Genomic DNA, 16643 nt, shown 5'->3' with positions numbered 1-16643 from the left:
GTTCATGACAACAGCCCTTGAGTGGGCTGTAAAATCTGGAAGGATATCGTCTCCCACGTTATTCTTTAATGCAAGATGGTTCAGTCCTGCGGCCTGGGATTTCCCATATGCATTCCCAGTGAGTCATCTCCACCTTCAAAATGGATTCTATAAGAACCAAACTAAACCCATAAAACAATCTGGAGAGATTCTGCCTTACACCGAGCATTCCAATCCATGAATTCTGTCCCAATCCTGGGACTATTTTGGTTTCTTTTAACTACTCTTGATAATGTTTAGCCTCTAGATACTTACTGTTCATAGTTTGTTAGGTACACAGTTGTCCCTGGACATCTCTGGGGGACAAGTTTCAGGACACTTTTCATATATCAAAACCCAAAGATACAGGGATTTTAGTCCCTTGCATAAGATGACAAAATACTTACACGTAACATATGCATGTCCTCTGATGTTCTTTAAGTTATCTCTAGAGCACTTACCAATGTTTTGTAAATGGTTCTCCAGTGTGGTTTGGAGGCAATAAAACAAAGTATTACCTGGTTAGCAGAGACACAAAAGTTTCCAAACCACTCTTGGCTGAATGGATGGATGTAGAACTCATGCACACAGAAAGTCAGCTGCACGCCTCAGGACTTTATTCTCTTCGCTGAGGGGCAGTATTGCATTTGGGATTTCCAGGTCCCCCTGGTCATTGTTATTGAGTGTGATGGACGATGTGATAGAATGTGATTCACTTGTATGTTGACCTTGTCACTTGTTACCATGTAGGACTTGATGTTTAGTTTCACAGTTCTTCATAGATTCTAGTTGGTTTTAAACTATTATGAATAATGTCACGGCGATGAGGATTGGACATTGGCAAGACCTCAGGGAAGCCACAACCTGGATTCTTCGCTGGCATCTTATAAAGCGGCCTGCCATTTTGAGGGCTCTTTATCTAGAATCCATGTTGACATTGTTAGATGAAGCAATCCACACTTCTAGAAGCACCCTGGGGTCTAACATAAGTAAAATAACTCTATAAAAATGAAGGTGTTTTCATTCTTGCTAATTGTGAAAACCTGGGGGAACAGTGGAGTCCTTTTAATGAGAGTCATAGGAAACAGGTGGCATGCGCTAGATACATTATTCTACATTAATTAAGAAAATATGAGTGGGTTTTTGGATGAAAAATTGGAAGTCCATTAGGACCATAACTGTCATAAAAACAGGCATGCTTTGTTACCCTGGCAACAGCAGGGAAAAACAGTCACCAGTGTTGGGCTGGGAGCTTTCTCAGTATCTACTGTAATTTTGTGTTTCCAGCATTTATATATGCTCAGAGCAAAGTCACACTTGCCTGTCTCTGACTTGATTGTGTTAGCACTGAGAGTAAGAAGAATTGAATTGAGAAGAGTTAGAGGTATAAATCAAAACTATCTAAAATATGCTTCCTGCTGTTGGGCTAGAGAGGTGGCTCATCAGTTAAGGGCACATACTGCTCTTTCAGAGGACCCGTACTCAGTTCTCAGCACCCATATCTGGTATAACTGCCACTCCAGCTCCTGGGGATCTGATGCCTCTGGGCTCTAGGTGCTTGTATTCTAATGCATAGTGCCCCCCCAACACATACACACTTAAATCTTTTCCTAAAAGGTGAATATATTCACATACACACATATACATACATACTTACAAACATACATATACACATACACACATACACACACACATTTGGGAGCAGTACTCATATTTGATGCAGGGCCTTGCACCTTCTAGGCAAGCACTCTAAAATGATCTACACCCTCAGTATTCTTGTTACTTCTTATTTTAAGGCAGGTTTTCACTAAGTTGCCTAGGATGAGCTAGGAAAATACTGTTGTCCAGATAGGCCTTGATCATGAAGCCTTCCCGCCTCAAGCCTCTTCTGCAGCAGGGATCACAGGCCTGCACCATACAGCTTGGCTTATCCAAGATGATTTTGGTATACCACTGTGTAGTCCCCTAGGGAATAACTAGCTGAGGTTGGTTGGGGTTAGTAAATGCACTTTCTGCCTTTGAAGTTTTCTGACATGATAAATTAATACTTCTTTTTTTATACACTCTTTTCATCTCTGAGCACTTGTCAAATTATGTCCAGTAATAAGTTCCTGGAAGCAACTGCTATGTCCAAGGGAGCATGTATTTTAAGTGTTAATAGAGCAGTCAAATTGCATTATAGAAAAGTTACACCAACTAGCGAGAGCCAGAATACCTTCACTCCCGATGAGTTCTCTTGTCCTTCCAAGAGAATAACCACTCTCCAGCCTTGGCTTTGAGCAACTTCTTACAGGTCTGTTGCCCATGTGTGTATCTGGATTTGATTCCTTTCTTTCATTTGAAGTGTTTTTTCTTTTTTAGAAGATATTTGGGGACTAGATTCATAAGAAAAAGCATTTATTAAATCAAGTCATGAGAAAATGTGTAGGGCCAAGACCCTCCTACTCACGGCAGGAATCTCAGTCTCTGTTTTGCTTCCACTGGCACCACATTTATTATGCAAGCATACAAACTGCATAACAATTTTTATTTATTCTTCTCATACAACACATCCCCCCTCTTCTCCCAGACCCTGAATCTCCTCTCTCCCACAGATCTACAACCCCTACCCCCAACTCCACCCCATACCCGTTGTCTTCTCCCAGAGAAGAGCAGGTCTCCTAGGGACATCAGCTGAACAACAGACAATAAGACTAGACATCAGGGCTGACCAAGGCAACTCAGTAGGAGCGAAAGGATCCCCAAAGCAGGCAAAGATACAGAGACACCCCACTCCTACTGTCGGGAGTCTCCCCAAACACCAAGCCAACAACTACAACAGATATGCAGAGGACCTAGCACAGACCCATGCAGGCTCTGTGATTGCCACTTCAATCTCTCTGAGCCTCCATGAGTCCTACTGAGTTGATTCTATGGGCCAAAGCTCACAAGTTCTTGCTGTCCATTTTCTTCCTTCCCTTTACAGTTTCTGTAACCATGAAGTCTCTGCCTCTAGCTGCAGATCTGCTGTTGTAAATTTTCTTCTGCTAATTTTATGACCTAAAAAAAGAAGGGTTAATTATCCTGGTTTGTTTGTATATGATATATGCGGTACCATTTATGTTTTTTAGAGGGGCCACTAATTGTCTCTGACTTTTTATATAGGGGTTGTAGTGGTTAGCCAGGAATGCCTTAGAATCTTCCAACTAGCTCTACCTCTTGCAGCTCAGACCCGCCTTCCTTCCCTGGGCTGCCTCAAGAGTAGGCAGTGAGGACTGGGTGGTAGGTGGCTAAAAGGCCTGACCTAGGGGCAAGGTCATGGACACAGGGGAGCCTAGAGCATTGATTGGGCCTGGTGGAAAGAGAAGGGAGGAGCAAAGCTTGAAGTGTCCAACAACTGACTGAATTCAGACTGCTGTGATGGACCAAGTGGACCTCAGCAGGTCCTCACCTTACAGTATCTGCTCCTAGACTGAGCCAGTGGGCTGCAGGTGCTTCTAGGATGCCCATGGATTAAACAGCATCTGGTGCAACCCACAGGCTTCTGACTTTGCTGGTCCACAGTGGCGGTGCTCACAATTTAGTGGTCATCCAAGTCCTTCTGAGGCTTGAACAGCTAACTGTAATATATATGTTTATGTAAATATATATAACACACATATAAAATCTAACTGTAATAAATATTGTATTGTATATATTGTAATATTATATATATATATTCTAACTGTAATACACACCCCACACATACATACATACATACATACATACATACATACATACATACATAGATGGTTTGGAGGGCAGACAGTTGGCTGTTTCAGGATCCAGGTACCTCTCTATATAATACTGTGCTTGTTTTCTTGCAGTGCCTGCCAGTAGCACGAGTCTCCCAACATCAGAGGGTGCCACCTCACTGGGTCCAAGCCACCCATCCCCTGATGGCACTTTAGACACCCCACCGCCCCTTCTACCCACTCCGGTCCCTCACCACATGTCTCCAGAGGCAACAAGCTTGAGCACACAGGCACAACCAAGCCCAGGGCGTGTGGCCCGCTCAGCCAGCGACCCCACCTCCTGCACATCCAGTGAAGCAGGTATGGCTTGCTTGTCTCCTCAGGATGATCCCAACTTATAAGGCAAGTGACCTCTGACAGTTGAGGCCCAGCTATTGGGTCCTGGGAAGTGTCATCTGAAGACCCTGAGATGGAGTGGGGTGGGCAGCCGTGGGCCCTTGCTGTTTTCCCTGGCCAGGGAGGAAGAATTCAAGAACACAGGGTAATGAGATCTCAGAAGGTGACCAGCAGCTCTAACTGAGCATATGCACTGAGCTAGGCATGATCTGAGGTCCAGGTCAGAGTAGGTGGACCAAGGGTGACACCTGTGTGTAGGTTGCTCTGTCCTCTGCCTTGAGTGTTGTTCATCCAGCACTTCATGGCGCCCTTGGCCACCAGCTGTTTTTATTTCTGTATGTGATTACAAATGGGCACTGTCCCGGACTACAGGATCCCTGTGGCCAGCTGCCCAGGGATGCATATGCCACACCAGCTTCCTTGGGACTCTTGTGTGCCTGGGGCTGGAGAATGTACACCTGAACCTTACGTAGTGTTATAGGGGAGTAATTTCAACCAGTAATGTGACTAGCTAAAGGCCTTTTGACTCTGACCATATCCTAGTTTTTTTTAAAAAAAATCTTCTGATATGGATTTGAAAGAACTCTAGAGAGGGTACAGGGAGGCCTGTGGCAGTCTCACCTCAGGGGTCCTGTATAGCTGAGCACCAAGCAGCCTAGAGGCTGACCATGCTAAGCAAGAGCAGAGTCTTGGGGAGGAACCAGGAGAGTGTCGGGGGCTAGCTTTGTGGAAGCATCTTCCTGGCTGAAACATCAGATTTTGTATCATCTGTAGATTTGGGGAACTACATTCCCCAACCCCTTGCACCTCCCATGGAACAGTTCAACCAAAATCTGAAATGCTCTCTTTCTGATTTATGTGGAGCCACAGAGCTTCCCTCCCTTCTGCCTGCAGTGGCAGCATGTGGGCTTCTGTGTCTACTCCCCTTTATGGAACTTTTGAGTATCACATATGATTGGAGGGACCCAGGATAGCTAGCATTCTTTAGCCTGTCCCTCTCAGTGGGATTCATGGTCTGTGACAGTCACAGAGACGGGATGAGTGAGGGGTGGTCGCCATGCCTTCCTGAGAGGTTCACACAGCAGCCTGTCACTTCAGCCTCCTCTTAGCCAGAGGAGCCTGCCATTATTACATCTCGAAGGCATGTGCCTTCTGGGTCCCCGGAGAACCCCAGAATTGGAGGGTATTTGCAGACACCTACTGGGCTCCTGTGTGACCTGGATCTGAAGAACTACAAGGCAGCTTCCCTTTATCTACCCATGTCTGCTTCTTTGCCATCTAGCATATTGCTCAGCCCTAAGCAGCTGGTGAATATTACCAATAATCACTTCTGCCCCTTCCTGTGGGAAGTGACTGCTCTTTTGGTTGAGGTGCAGTCAGGACCATGTTGGGCTGTTGTGGAGAGAGGGGAGATACTCCTCAAACATTTTGACATCTGCTTACTGTGAAGGGCAGTGTAGGGGGGTGGGGGTAGGGGTTGACTCATGGTCATTTGCTGCTTCTGCATTCAGCTGCTCCAACTGTGGGCCTAGAATGTGAGTTCCTAGCTCCATATAATCCAACTAAAGCCTGTAACTAACAGCACACATATGGCTTGACTTATTTACATTTAGTTGTTCTGTTTTGAGACTGTATCATATTAGGTAGCCCAAACTAACCTCAAGTTCTTGTCTCAGCCTCAGAGTGCTAGGATTGGAACTTGCCTACCTCCACCCACAGGACCAGAGAGTGTCTGTTTTGAGGAGAATGTTATGCAAGATGATTTTCAATATGTTCCTTGGTCAGTGGACCATATCTCACTAGGCAAAGATCTCTAGTTCTTGGAGCCATTTAACCGATGTTTGTCCTAATTTTGAGGTAGAGTGCCATTGTGACATCAGATTGGAGCCAGATTCATTTCTCCAGGCCTGGACTAAAGGATAGTGGGGGAGGACCCTGGGTAGAGGTTGCTGTTCCTATACACATGGTGGGGGGATCTCACTGTCATTCTGCTGCCCCAGCTGTAGTCTTAAATCAGACTGTCTATAGATGTTCCTAGCCATGTGACCTCAAAGGACGGAAGTCTTAGAGCTGGAGAAGGCTGCGAAGAGAGCTCAGGACCCCCACCAGCCTTTCTCACTCATTTCACCCCTCACTTCAATCCTTTGAGATTAACTGACAGGAAATTAAGTGACCCAGGGAACTGGGTCACACTCAGTGGTAGCAACTCTCCCCTGGAATGCTTGGGTTTGTTTGTTTGTTTTCCTAGAACTTTGGTTTTATTCAGCTCACGGTTGTATTCAGAACGCCTCTTTCACTTTGATTTTTAGTCTCCACATCACGCCCAGCCATGGCTGCCTGTCAGCACCAGCTCTCATCCACTGGTGACCCAGATACCTGGAAAACGGACCAAGGGACCAAGCCAGAGACCTTACAGACTGTCTCCAAAGAGCGGCCACACTCTTTAGTGGAGAGCAAGGCCTTTGCAGACACAAGGGTTCTGGTGGCTAAGTTTTTGGAACACGCACATTGCAGCCTCCCTACAGAGGTGCGACATGTGGTGGGCACCATACGATCAACGGCCACCTCGGAGGAGCCCAGGGTGGAGGAGGCCATCTTTGGTGCTGATGTCCTGGACCAGCTATGAAGCAGCTATGGACCTGGATGTGGACGCTGATGGGCCTGCAAAGTCTGGTCCTGCGAGATGCCACTGTGCTTGGTAGAGAAAGGCTTTTGGCCTGCTGAGCAGAGAACAGCCGGGAGAGGCTTGCTGGTGGCCTGGGCAAGGAACTGTTACTCTTTCTCCCATCAGTTGTCTTCCTGGGGACTGTTTGTCACCTGTCCCACTAACTCAGAGATGTTTCTCTCCTGTCCTTAGTGAGCTCTTGTTGCTTCAGGGGTATAGCACCTCTTGAACTGAAGAATGTGGTGGGAATACCAGTCCTGGGACAGGTGACATTTGTGGAACATAAAGACACTGCATCTGTCCCAAGTCAAGGCCTTTAACACAGGATGCTCCTCTGTGCCTGGTTTGGTTCAGTGTTAAAAGAGTAGAGGGTAGCAGCGCCAATGGAGCCATGTGGTATGGTATCACTCTGCAATGAAACCTTTATCAGATTCTGACCCATTCCTTCTTCTCAAAGGCAATAGGTGATGCTAGCACAGCCTGGGACCATCTTTTCGCCCACTGGGCTATCATGCAAATAAATCCACACTGAAAGCTTTCCTACATACTCTTGGAAAGCAAGCACGTGTCACAAGGGTTTGATATACCCACCTCCTCATGTACTGGGCCTCCCCATTAGGCCTCTGTCTGTGGGCTGCTATCCCCACCTTCTCCCTAGGCCCCTCCCCTACAGTCTCCCATCCTTTAACCACAGCAAATACTTGTTAGTTGTGTTTTAACAATAAGCTCCCTCCTCATCCCTTGGAGGACTTCCCCTCGTATCTGACCTGTGCTGGGTAGGTCACAGTCTGAGCTAGGATGCTACTGTCTGCTCTTTGTGCACCTCTGGCTAAGGCAAGCCTCTCTCATGACTCAGAGTTGTCCCTTCCCAACTCAGGTGGCAACAGGCACACTTGTGTTGAAGGATGTAAATGGTTAGTTTCTTATTTGTGGGAGAAGGGCCAATGGTGGACATCCAGAAGCAAGGCAAACCCAGCTTAGGCACAACCAGGTGGCTTGGGGCAAAATGGCCATCCCAGACCTTCTTGGCTGGTTCAGACCTCATTTTCTGGCAAGATCAACAGCAACCACTTCTTAGCAATAGGTCCGGAGCAGCAGTGCTTGCAAGCACTTCCTGCAAAAACCAGAAATGCCCATATCTGGTTCACACACAGCAGCAGTTATAATCAAGGGAGATCACTGCACTGTAATGGGCCTGTGAGCCTCAATATCGGCACAGAAGCCCTAAGTCTGTGGGTAGTGCCAGGGAGGATGACAGAGTACCTGCTATTGTTTGGTGCCCAGCTGGTAGGCTTAAGCAGCTCTTCTCACCATTTTGCCTGCCCTTGCCTGTCCTTCAGCCTCTACCCTGATCCAGCCCCCCAAATTCCTTGTAGCCAATATGCTGAAGACCTTTGTGTGTTTGGAAGTTGTGGAACTTCAGCCCGCATATGGCCTTGGAAAACCCCTAGCGGCGATTAGCTCTCCATGCCCCAATGGCTTTACCATTGCCATAAGCTGTTGCCTTCCTGAGGTTAGCGAGCTGGAAAATATAAATCAGGCATTTGACAGCAACCTTGCCTTTTCCACTGGAGACATAATAGAGATGAATATTTGAGCACTTTATTCAGACTATAAAATTCTCTAATTTTCCCTCAAGTGAGGACTTTGAAAATCCCCCAGAGCAAATCCCTTTCAGTAGAATGGCCTGCTCCAAGCTTCTTAGCACGAAGTACTTTCATGCCTGGCTGCTGGGCATTCTCAACACCTCAAAGATAAGGTGAAGTGAGGCAGCGACAGGGTATCACCTGATTGGAGGGTCCATGTAGCAGTGTGCTTAAACACTTGTGGATCTCAGAATAAGCTATGACCCAAGAGAAGCCAGGACCAACCACATCCCAACTGACCCAAGCTCTGGGATGACCAGTTTCTGGATACAGCACAGGGCACTGTGGCCTCCATGCTGCGTCTTTACAGATGTCCCTCAGCTATCTATCATGTGGTACCTCTCTGAGGAGAGGTGCCTCAAGCTGCACCTCTCCTCAGGTGCAGGCTAACACTACCACTGGGGAGCCCTGAGTCCCAGACATTCTCAAGGAAGTGGTGGTACACACAAACCATTCTAGCTAGGTTATGAGATGGCTCCCTTAACAGGCTTATATGATGGATCAAGAAACTACAGCACTTCATGCTATTGGGTGGGTGTTAGATGATGGTTATGTCTTTGTTCACCTTCTCAGGGCCCCGGGTGCACCAAGAGGGCATTAAAAATGCCCCAGCTCCAGGCTCCCAGGAAGTCAGAGAGATACTGGTAACAGCCACTAGACAATGGTCTTGCAATTTGACTTGTCTCTTCTGGGTTCCTTAACCCCGCCTCAGTGGTGAGCTAGTACTCAGAACCCCAGGCAGTTATGTGGGTCCCTTGCTGAAGCAAAAGCTGTCTTCCTTCCCATTGGTTGCACAACCTTCCATCTTGGAAGGTCTGTCCCTGCCTCTGTTGCCGATATCTGAACTGGGCCCAATAGTGATCATTTAGGAGGGGATGTTCTCATGCCTGGCTTGCCAGGTCCTGGGCCTTCACTACCCTCCTGCCCCCGCCAAAAATCAGTATCTTCTAGGACATCCTTCGACTCTGCTCGGGGCAGAAAGATGCCCACCACTGTGGGCAGCAACTCTACTGCGAGGAAGACTGGAGGCTTCATGAGAAGGACTTAAGTCTCCTTCCCAGGGAGGCCCTGATAAAATTTGAAATGCTTGCAACCAGCCTGGAGTGGAAAGCTCAGTTTGGATCTTCTCTCCCCACCCCATTCAGCTGTGTCAGCCCACAGCTGCTGCTGAGGCAGAGTTTATAGGAAATTGTTTCCAGGCCACCAGAGACCTGTTTGTACAACTTGAAAGGTTGTATTTATTTAATGTACCTCAAGGTGTTTTAATAATGATCAGTGTTTTAATAAAAAGTATTTCTGGTCTCTGAGTTCTAACCGGGACTGAGAGGGTCCTGGAAGGATTGGATTTGGAGGAGTAAGAAGCTGCCACAGCTACCCACAAGGTGCTGCTCAGTGCCAGGGGCTGAGGTGAGAAGGCAGCCCCCCTTGTTCACGAGTCCAAACCACAGCTGCCCTTCTGTGGAGCTGACATTCAAGGGTACCTGGAAGATGGTCCTATATTCCAAAGTCTTTGAACACTTAAGGCCCTGAGCTGTGTACTAGGGACTGGGAGATGGCTCAGTGGGTAAAGCACTCATTGGGCAAGCATGAGAATGTGAGTTTGGAGTCTAAGAAAGGAGGGGCACACTGTAACCCCAGTGCTGGGATGTACAGGGACAGGCTGATCCCAAGGCCTCGTTGACTGGCTGGAGCAGCTGGAATAGCAAGGCCCTGGTTCTGTAAAAGACTGCCTCAAAAAATAAGAGGGGATGTGACAGAGGACAATACTCCATGTGTGCATAAATGGTCACATATGCCTGCACACGGGTGAAAACACATGCACACACTGTGTAGCATTCGGTAGACATTGTGCCCTCCCATCATCTCTGACTGTGCCTCCTCTCTCTGGAGCAGAGCACGTGCTTTGTCTAGGATCCACAGGGGCAGTCCCGTTGGCCTAGCAGCAGGCGCTAGCTCCTCTGCTCTCTAGCCTTCACCACAGGGACTGTTCATTTCATTCTGCAAGAATGCCAGCCATCTAGATACCAGTGTTTGAACCTTGGCATAGTGAAGCAGTTTTCTTTGCTCTCAGTTCTTCTGTCTTTGGGGAGTGAGGTGACAGACCTAGAGACCTTTGTGATGCATTTCTGATGGTGTTTCCCAGGCCACTGTCTGAGGCCAGCGTTCACAGTGAAAGGCTCTTTCTCACCTGCTCCTGATGGCTTGAAGTGAAGGGGGCACATGGTTCAGGCCCCTCAGGCAGTTCCTGCAGAGTCACGAGCAATGAAAACACTGGCCAACTGCTCATGGGTATGCTCTGCTGCGGTGGGCCAAAGAGGAGAATCCTCCTTGCCAAGGTCCCCCATCTCCACCTCCAGAGACAATCCCAAGCTTACCCCATTCCCTCCTCTTGTCAGGCAACAGCAGGCCTGTAGCAAGGTACAGAATGGCGCAGATGCCCTGCCGACACTCTACAGTCATGGATCCCAAAGGTCTGGAGAGAGGCCATGGGTGTGAGCCAACATCCTTCAACATACACACACTTCTGAGGTAACCGACCTGGAGAGTCCTAGGTCTCCACTGCTCCTTTATTTAGTCAACCCACAGCCATCTCTTCCATACAGCAGGTGAGTGGGGAATGTGGAGCTGACTGGGCATCATCAGAGATACCTGGTGGGTTTTAGCATTTGCCCCACCTCCACTCCATCCATGCCTACCTGTGTAGGAGCTTCTAAGGTTGCAGACCACAGGGAAGACTCCCAGAGCCACTGTCCAAACTGTGGAAGTGAGAGGCCCATAGCGCATGCACTGCCCAGCTGACAAATGAGGCCCACACAGTGCTTTTGATCATGACTTCAGGTTTATTAGCATTATGCACGAAGTCTCCCTAGGGTCAGCTGCATGCAACACACAGGTTACTTACTCCTCGAGTACAGTAATCCTAAATCTTTAGTTACTGTGTGGTAAGGCTTCTTAAGTCACAGTGTATTCTTCAAGGCCTGAGCCAAAAAAAGAGGCTGCCAGACAAAATGATGTCAGTTAACATTGATCTCTAATGCGCTGAGCCAGCCCCTGCCCTCCTTGGTCCATGACACACTAACACTGCTCTGTGAGTGATGGCCAAGCAGCTCACTTGACAAGTAATTCGCACTCTCAATGGTCCCTTCTGGAAGGGCACAGGTGGGGTTTTCTGGTGTGGGCTTCCGTTGCTGGGGACAGGAGTGTGTATGTGTGTGTGTCTACATATGTGTAGGTGTCAGTAGAGTTTTGCTGTTTAAATAGGAGCATTTCCCATGCCTCTGCCTTTGTCCCTGGCAGGATGTTGCCCCCTAACAGGAAGCCCTGTGGTGGAGAAGAAGTCAGTCAAGGGAAGGATGCCCAGGGAGATTGACAGGGTCTCAGGGGACTCAGAACAGGCGAGGGCAGGAGAAGCAGCAGTGGTCACAGATCGTCGGGACACCTAAACATCCAGAGAATGGCTTGCCAAGGTCAAAGTCCAAACTATTATTTGCTAAATAAATATGGAGTTTTGACATCGTGACCATGATTTTTTATTTAACTCAGGAGCATCCCCTTGCTGCGTAAATACTTACAATCCATCACACGTTCCCACACTTGGCACAGGTCTCAGCCTGGGGGCCAGGTTGCCCCTGCGCCTGTGCAGAGGAGGCAAGGCCAGCATATTGGCCCTCTAGGACGCCCCTGGACCCCCGGTGTCACAGCGAGGGGCAGAAAAGGCTGCAGCTGCCTCACAGAGGGCTCGCTTCACAGCCACACAGACAGATGGATGGACAGGCGAGCGGGCACCACATTCACATTCCATAGCCTCAGGGAGTAGAGAGACAGCACACCACACAGAACTACCTGTGAGCACCCTTCATCAGCCGAGATGAGAATGTGGCAGAAGACTGGAAACTCTGTTACAAAGGATTGTCCTGCGACTCTCCTTCAGTAAGGACATACCTCTTTTTTTTCCCCCTTCTTTTGTTTTTTTGGCAAAACCCAAAACAAAACTAAAACAAAACAAACAAACAAACAAAAAAACAACCAATCAACCAAACAAACAAAAAACTAGGTGACAAGGACACAGCCTTCCTTCCTTCCGGGAGCCAGAGTTCTTGGTTGGGCAGCAGGGTCAGGGGTCAGGGCTTTGTCCTGGCTTCTGGCTCCTCCGGCCCAGGTGGGTCTGCCTGGTGTCCCTGCTTCATGGCGAGGCTGGGTGTACCTAGATGTACAGCGGGGTCTCCTGGCCTGTGAGGAGCCTGAACATAGCTGCAGGCATGGTCTTCATGTGAATCTGTAAACAGAGAGGGAAGGCTTGAGCGGGTGTCCGCTTCTCAGTCTAAGCGAAAACAGCAGATGCCTGGCCTCCGAGAGGCTCTCAGTGAGCAGGCTGGCGTGGAAGGGTGAGCTCCCTCCTATACAGCATTTCATACACTCCATTGTACTCTTTTTCACTCATCTCAAGCTGACACCAAAAGAATGAGAGATCTGATGGTGACTGGACACAGGCCCTTCCCCCCAGAGCTCAGGAATGCACTGACTCTGGATGAGGCCAAGAAAGAGCTGAAGAGACCAGCTGAAGGTGTCCCTCAATTAGCAAATGACTCTCAACAGCCCAATTGCCCTTGCCAGCTCTACATGGGCTGGGTAGACAACCAGCTAGCCACGGGATTGCGTCCTGGGTGGTGGGATGACCCTGAGCCTCTAGAAGCAAACTGCAGAGAGCTTTGGTTTCCCCTTTCCCACTCCCTTAGTGGGGTTGTGCTCCTGGGCCTGGGTTGTGCTGTGCTCTGGAAGGAGCTACCAGGGTCTCGGCTGCCTCCAGGTCCGGTCTGGCCCAGAGTGTACTCTACAGACCTCATACAGGTAAAATGTGCAGATGTTTACTTCTTTCATACTTTAGCTCCTCCACAAGCCCAGAACCGCCTTTCCCTCAGAAGCATCATTCTCTGTAATTCTTCAACTGAAACCTACCCCACCCACAACCCATGTGGGCATCTTAGAACTGTGACTCATTCTCCAAATGTGCTTGGGGGTTGGTGAGAAATGCAGGCAGACACTTTAGTCACCCAGCTGGGTAGGTGCACCCTCACTGGGTGAAGGGAGTCTGCCACACTCCCTCTCTTTGCTGTTTCTTTAGTTATCAATTAATCTCAGGCCTGAGGTGGTGGAATCATTTCTTGGGGTCCCTGGTCCATTCCCCCACAGGATTGATTTCTTTAGGTGTGAGACTGATTACTCTCACGAGGGCAGTCATTTCTGAATGTCTACTTAGGAAAATTGGATTTTCCTTTCTTGGAAGCCATTAGTTAGAAGCAGCCAATGCTCCCCCCCCACCCCTGCCCCATCCCTGTCCCCTCTTTGAGAGTCAGCCATCACTGCTGCCAGTCCAAAGACTGCACCTCTTTCTCCAAAACCCCGCCCTGGTATGTCAAAAGATGCTGACTTGGTCAATGTGGCCCCAAGAGAGGTGATTTAAGGGACATGAACCAGGATCCCCTGAAGAAATAGCAATTCACATCCTTCCATGCCCACAGGAAATGAGGGGCCTGACCATCCGCCCTGCATGAGCACCAGGTGGCCACCAGAGGGAGTCCGGCAGCTCTGCAGGGACCATAGCAGAATCCCAGGAAAGGGTCAGCTGGCAGGGAATTCCCTCAGCCTCTACAGCTGAGCCTCCCCTCTGTGCCAGCATTCACACTTCCCCAGAGACCCTCCTGCCACAGTTCCCACTCCCACACTCATGCCCAAACACCCCCATACACATTTGGTATTTGGACTACCATGTACACACACTCTCACACTCAGATGTATATACATCATGAACATACGAATACCCTGCAAATTTCTAAATGCATTCGCACACACACACACACACACACACACACACAAACTTGCACTCCTTTACACATTTATGCACACATCACAAACACAGCCTCACCCACAAATTCACATGGATCCATACTTACACTAACACCCCCCACTCATACTCCATGTTTTGTACACATCTACAGGCACAGCTCACAAACACACACTTAGCCCACAAAATCACAGATTCAGTCCCTCATCTACATACACACTAACACAAATACCTCACTTTTAACACACCGATTTTCATGCACATCCATGCCTATTCTCACACACATCCATGAGCATATCAAAACACACCTTCCCTCCCATAAACTCACACACATTCTTACCCATACACCTCCACTGACACCCACACTCATACCTACTCTCACAGACACAATCATATGTGCCCACACAATATACTCTTACCCATAACTCTATAGACACACTAACACCGGTACACCCATAGCCTCCCCTCCACCAACTGCACATGCTTACCACCCTTCTCTGATGTGCACGCATGTGCGCGCGCGCGCGCGCGCACACACACACACACACACACACACACACACACACATCTTCATACCACAAACCTCTCCCATACTGCCTAAGTCTTCTCTCTGTGCACAGCGGCATCACCCAAGCTAACCTGCTCCACCCCTTACACTATGATGCTCACCTGTGGGATCCTTGCGGACAGCTTATACCCCTCCATGGGGACCCCAGGCCATTCTCTTGCTAGCATGGAAATGACCCAGGAAGGGCTGAACTAGAGGATGGTTCCAAACTAGTGAACCAGGAAAAGAAAAGCAGTCTGACCCCAGGCACAGAGGAGCATCCATGACACACCAGCTATGAGCTGACCCGTCCTCCTGGTGTAGGAAGCTGGATGTATGACATTCTCTTCAGAAATGGCACTGGGGCCTCTGCCCAGAGAGTCTGAGAGCACCACCTCCCATTGTGCTCATCCTGTTTGTGGACACTGTGAGGTGGGGACACAGCCTGCTCCTCAGATGACATCCAGGGATCACTGAAGGATAGCTGGCTCACAGGTCAAAGTGGGGGCACACCCATGAACCAGCTTGTGGAAGTGAGCACAAGATCCCATGTGTTCAGGCTGTTCTGAAAAGGGCTGTTTTCCATGAGAAGGACCAATGGCTTTTCCAAGCACATCATATGGCTCCCAGGGTTAACTAGGCAGAGAAAACAGGGGCCCAAACACCCCTGGACTTCAGGGGCAGACCAACAGTCTTACCTCTCCCACTGAGTTAGACAGAGCCTGGACTATCTTCTCATGGGCTGTGGCTACCACACTCTGTCCGTTGATCTCGATGATACGGTGGCCGACTCGGACACCACCTCGCTCTGCAATACCCCCTCTCATGAGGCTGCAGATCTACGGGGACAGGTGAAGTCAGCATACATATTCCCATGCACCCTGAAGATACTCCACCATGTCCCATGGATGGGGAAAGAGAAACTATTGTTGCTGAAGATGCCAGCATTTCAGTCCATGACTCATGAGACTCAACAACTGTGAGTTAGAATGTGGTTTTAGGAAGAAGAGCCAGCACCGTTGTGTAAGTGTCAGACTTCCCAGGTAGAGGCGAGAGCTTCTTCCTGGGGCTGCCTACAGTGGGCATCTCTCCGCCAGCCACACCCTGGTGTTCTTTCTGAGGAAGACAGTCCATACCTCCCTTACCGTAGACACTGAGGTGATAAGTGCTTAAGGAGCAAATAGAGTTTGACAAGGTGACACTGAGCCAGAAAGCTCAGTATCCGTTCACTCATAGAACTCATTAAAAACCAAGACATTAGAAGAAAGGCATCCAGAGAGGCCAGGGAAAGGAGGAGGCGGCATTATGCACAGGGAAGAAAGGCACTGGGCCTCACACATCCTAGGAAGCATGCTTATTAGTTAGCCAGGTTAAAACGGCTGGAAGAGAAGCCACCAGAGAGAAGCTACAGTCAATCAGACCTAGGGGTCTCTCATCAGCTTATCCTCCAACCTCAGATGCCTTGGCCTGCCTGAGTGCTCCCAGGAGCACCTGCTATCCACCCAGGCTTCCTGGGATAGTCCTCCCACACCTCCTGGCCTGGCTATTCTTGGTTGTCAACTTGACTACATCTGAAATGAACTAAAACCCAAGTGGCTGGGTACGCCTGTAAAGGCTTTTTCTTGATTGAATCATTTAAATTGGGAAGAATTAGACTAAATCCAGATCTTTTGATGCAGGAAGATCACCTTAAATCTAAGTCTCACCTTCTGCTGGCAGCCTCTAGAAAAGGCATGGAAGAAGGATGCTCGCTCTCTGCCTGCTTACCCTTACTTTCCCTGGCAAGTTCATTCCTTCACTGGTGAAGGAATTCTAC

At 48.8% G+C, this 16643-nt stretch overlaps 2 protein-coding genes across 12 annotated transcripts in view; one reads left to right on the top strand and one right to left on the bottom strand.

The window, feature by feature from the left end:
• The window catches only part of Fam189a1 (family with sequence similarity 189 member A1), a 421960-nt gene extending 412208 nt beyond the window's left edge, over positions 1 to 9752 (top strand). For 3 of the 4 annotated variants that reach the window (XM_031386885.1, XM_031386887.1, XM_031386886.1), the window contains 2 exons: positions 3864 to 4091; positions 6437 to 9752. In XM_031386885.1, coding sequence (XP_031242745.1) covers positions 3864 to 4091; positions 6437 to 6753 — 545 coding nt within the window. In that variant the 3' untranslated portion in view covers positions 6754 to 9752. The remainder of the gene's footprint in view (positions 1 to 3863; positions 4092 to 6436) is intronic. The other variant, XM_031386884.1, reaches the window with a different exon arrangement.
• A 1514-nt stretch (positions 9753 to 11266) lies between these two features.
• Positions 11267 to 16643, bottom strand: part of Apba2 (amyloid beta precursor protein binding family A member 2) — a 227677-nt gene continuing 222300 nt past the window's right edge. For 7 of the 8 annotated variants that reach the window (XM_031386875.1, XM_031386881.1, XM_031386876.1 and 4 more), the window contains 2 exons: positions 15526 to 15666; positions 12516 to 12714 (listed from right to left, as the gene is read on the bottom strand). In XM_031386875.1, coding sequence (XP_031242735.1) covers positions 12643 to 12714; positions 15526 to 15666 — 213 coding nt within the window. In that variant the 3' untranslated portion in view covers positions 12516 to 12642. Of the gene's footprint in view, positions 12715 to 15525; positions 15667 to 16643 lie in introns of all 8 variants that reach the window. The other variant, XM_031386882.1, reaches the window with a different exon arrangement.

The sequence above is a fragment of the Mastomys coucha genome, unplaced genomic scaffold, assembly GCF_008632895.1.
Source record: "Mastomys coucha isolate ucsf_1 unplaced genomic scaffold, UCSF_Mcou_1 pScaffold21, whole genome shotgun sequence".
NCBI lineage: Eukaryota > Metazoa > Chordata > Mammalia > Rodentia > Muridae > Mastomys > Mastomys coucha.
Note: the sequence above shows the minus strand (reverse complement) of the source record. Positions and strands in the feature narration are given on the sequence as shown.